General features: G+C 47.9%; 1 protein-coding gene across 2 annotated transcripts in view; it reads left to right on the top strand.

Annotated features, from left to right (window-relative positions):
- AP3S2 (adaptor related protein complex 3 subunit sigma 2) overlaps nt 1–1213 on the top strand; it is a 53797-nt gene extending 52584 nt beyond the window's left edge. Inside the window, exon 6 of one of the 2 annotated variants that reach the window (XM_004370629.3) lies at nt 364–1213. In XM_004370629.3, the coding sequence (XP_004370686.1) occupies nt 364–492 (129 nt within the window). In that variant the 3' untranslated portion in view covers nt 493–1213. The remainder of the gene's footprint in view (nt 1–363) is intronic. The other variant, XM_023725941.1, reaches the window with a different exon arrangement.
- Nucleotides 1214–3901: the final 2688 nt, after the last annotated feature.

Below are 3901 nucleotides of genomic sequence, written 5' to 3'. Positions count from 1 at the left end.
TTGAATCCACCAGCCGCTCTGCAGGAGAAAGATGTGGCAGTCTGCTTCTGTAAAGATTACAGCCTTGGAAACCCTATGGGGCAGTTCTACTCTGTTCTACAGGGTTGCTATGAGTCGGAGTCAACTCAATGGCAACAGGTTTGCTTTACCATAGTCCCCTTTAACCTAAAGTCTGCTTTGTCTGTACCTTTGTCGTTATCTTTACTGCTTTGTCTGCCTATCTTTGAGGAATGAGGAGAAATCAAAATCTGATTGCATGTGCTCAGTTTGGACTTTTTCTAGGCTACTTTCCCCTGCTTTTCTCAAGTAGTAAGCAGGTGACACTGAGAATTTGTCTCATACCTGCCTCTCGTTTCTACCCAGGGTGGCCTCTCAGCAGCCCCTGCCCGGGCTGTGTCTGCTGTGAAAAACATCAATCTGCCTGAGATCCCTCGGAACATCAACATTGGCGATCTCAACATCAAAGTCCCCAACCTGTCCCAGTTTGTCTGAGGGTTGAGGCTTGGGCTGAACTGGAATCCTGAAAATAAGCAAAGCCAAGCAATCCTGAAAGAAAACCCATTTTGAGCCTTAGAAGAGTCAAACCTCAGGACCCTGGCCCTTTCTACCCTTCTGTTTGGGGAGAGCATTTGGCATGCAGTGGGGAAGGGTTGACAGTCTGTTCTCACTGTGCAGCCGTGCCCTTCTCTGATGCCTATGGCCACTTCAGATGAAAGAAGAGGCCTCAACTTCCTGGTGGGCAGTGACAGCGCCCAAGCCACCTGCACCCCTTATCTCCCGCATGCAGCCATTCCCAAGGGTTGGTGACTGTTGAGCAGGCCCACTTGTTTCTTAGAACCCCACCACTAGGATATTGCACATTCTCTGACTGGAGTCTTCACCCTTAGCACCACAGAGCTTCTGAGGTCCTGTAGCCTTTCCTGTTGCTGGCCAGATGCCATAGGTAGAAAAGGGCTGACACTTCAGATTTGAGGGTGTGGTGTTTAGCAAGCAAGGGCTGAATGTTACGAAAACCAGTCACCTGCTGGCTTTCTAGGGTTGTTATACCCAGAATCCTTTTGGATAGCCAAGCTTTCTGGTTACCACCTCCTGCAGAATATGTTTCCCCCACTGGCATAGTCCCAGCTCTGTTTTCACACGTGTCCAAATCATGAACCTGGGTGCGTACCCACCACATTTCTGCTAATAGAGTAACCCCACCCCTACCCACCCACCCCCCCACACACAGCCATCTCTCAGCACAGCCAGAGGTTCTTCCTTCAAAATCGAGAGGCCATATGTCTGCTATAGAGGTAAAGCTGACAACATGTGGAACGTCTCAGATTATGACTTTTTCCAGGTTTAAAATACATTCTCCTCATGCAGAGCGGAAGGTTCAGTTGCTGTGTTATGAATAATGAGTCTCCATCATACCGGAAACCCACTGCCCACTCCTGAGAGGTTCCTGGAATGTGAGAGCCAGAGCTGGGATCAGCCATTCTGGGCCTGGCACGGGGAAGGTCGGGCCTGGGAAGCATGCTGGCTGAGACTGGTAGTGGCACTGCATCTTTTCCCCAGTGTGCGAAGGGTCCTCCCTGAGCTCTGCTTGTGGGCATGCCCTGTTCCTCTCAGGTGACATTCTCCCAGAGCCTTGGAAACCTGTCAGTGTTTATGATGGTAAAAAAGTCTTTCTTCCTGTAGTTGATTTAGAGCTAAAAATTGCTCCTTGGAGTAGGGCCTCTTGCTTCCACACTGCTTCCTAGGGCAGGTCTCAGGTATGGTGTTGAGTTGCCTTGAAATAAGGGGGCTGACTGCACCTTCACACTGAAGTTTCCCAACCTGGGGACCTCTCGTGCCAGCTGCCCAGAACCCAGATTCTTCACTCGGCCTCCTAATGCTGCTACAGAGCAGGTCTGAAATGGTGCCCAACAAGATGACCCGTGTGGGTGGGGGACACATCTTTTTCCATTTTTGAGCTGTGTGTCCTATAGTTCATGCCTGTTTCCCCCTGCAGCCTCTTGTCCTCAATCTTCCAGTACCTGTCTGATAAGTTTAGCGATGGGGCAGTGTTGATCAGAGGTAAGCCTCTTGTGTTAGAGTAAGAAAATGTAGGTGAAGAGATCTGATATCAAAGCCCCCAATTTCACTCTTATAAAGGATTTACTTTTCTTTTTTTGGTAGGTATTTCAACACATTTGCACCCCTCTCTCTCACATTTGCTGAAAGTGAAATGGAAACAAAGAAAACCAGTGTTTATTTTGCACTTACTGTAAGGTGGCATGAGCAAGTCTTTCCATGCACTTTATTTTGTTTAATCCTTAAAACAAATATTACTGTCCCCATTTTGCAAATGAAGAAAGATTTGAGGCTGTCTGCTTGACTGACTCCAAAGTCCATTTTTTTTCCACTGCTCAGGATTGCCTCTCCCAATTTTATCATCCTGTTTTTTACAGATAAGAGAACTGAGTCTCAAAGAGGTTAAGTAACTTCTCGAAAACAATGAAACAGGCATGGTTTTGAAGATAGCCAGCATCACAGAGTGGTAGGAGCTGGAGGGATACTCTATGGCCCTGTCTTAACTGACTGGGAAACCAAAGCCCAGGGTGCTGAGTGTTGTGTTAAGGGTCACAAAGCTGTAACCAAGTCATTTTTCCTGAGTTCGTTTGTTTTGTAGCTTAGTGCATTACTGCAGAGCAGTTACATGTCCTGGCTTTCCTGGGATAGCCTTAATTTCAGATGTTTAGCCTGCCAGAAACCAGTGGTTCCAGAAACCATTGACTGGCCCTGTAGATTCCAACAGTATCCGGACAGCACCCCTCACATGCCTCTTAAAATGGCATAAAACTTTAGCCTAGTTTTTTTTTTTTTTTTTATGAGTACCTGATCCCTTTGGACAGGCCATAATAATTGTTCATTAACTACTTGAAGTTGCCTGCTAATCCAGCTAGCTTTCTTGCTTGCTATCAGCAAAGCCATAATAATCTTTGTTTTTAATGGATTAAGAAGAAATCTTTGTCAGCCTTTTATGAAGAAGGTACAGGTTTTGCTGCTGAGAGATGTGAGTGATGAAAATGGGCTGGGTTTGAATTTCCTTTGGGAGTCCTTGGCCCTGGCTGGTTTGCACCTGAGGTGGTATAGAATACTGAGTGTTCAGCGTTCTCTCCGCGAGTGAAAATCTGAAATTCATTCATTATGCAGTTTCTAAGTGTCTGTTGCTGTTGAGGGCCAAGCTCAGTTCTGGGCACTCGAGATTGAGAGAAGGAAAGGAGGCCCTGCTTCCTACTCTGTCTCTGCTGAGGATCTCTACCTGATCAGACTGCTGAGATATGGGGTTCTGCCTGGCAGCCTGAATTTGTGGAGACTGGCGTTAGTGACTTAGTGATATATGGAATATTTAAAGAACAATAACCATTTCCCACCCCCAGCTGACCGCATCATCATGCCCTGATGGGCAAGCGCCTAAACAGCCCATCTTCCTTGGCCATAGCCCTGTGCTCATCACATTGAGGATTAGGTCAGGATGTCCTATCTCCCAGTCCTCTCAAGCACCTGCTTATTCAGGCCTTCGCCACATACAGAGCCAGCCCTCCCTCCCCAACACCATGGAGCCACCTAGCAAAGCCCTCTCTGGCCCCAGCTTCACTAGGAAAGAAACCAGGGGAGCATGGCTAAAGCCAGGCTGCTGGCTAAACTTAACTTGGGCCATCTACCTATGGCTTTCCAATGGGATGCAGCAGTGAGTGGTCCCTGAAGATCCAGATCAGGAGTAGGGCCTAAGTCCAAGCTCAACCATAGCCAAGATGGAGAGCCACGTAAGAATAAGACAGACGCAGAGGTGTTTGTGGGCTCCTAGCCAACACCCTAACTGTCCATATCCCAAGTCCTCTGCCCTGCCACTAAGAGGGCGCCTGTCTCTGTGTGG

Source organism: Trichechus manatus, unplaced genomic scaffold (genome assembly GCF_000243295.1).
Source record: "Trichechus manatus latirostris isolate Lorelei unplaced genomic scaffold, TriManLat1.0 scaffold00009, whole genome shotgun sequence".
In the NCBI taxonomy this organism is placed as follows: Eukaryota; Metazoa; Chordata; class Mammalia; order Sirenia; family Trichechidae; genus Trichechus; species Trichechus manatus.
The sequence above is the reverse complement of the archived record's forward strand: the minus strand, read 5'-3'. Positions and strand labels throughout refer to the sequence as shown.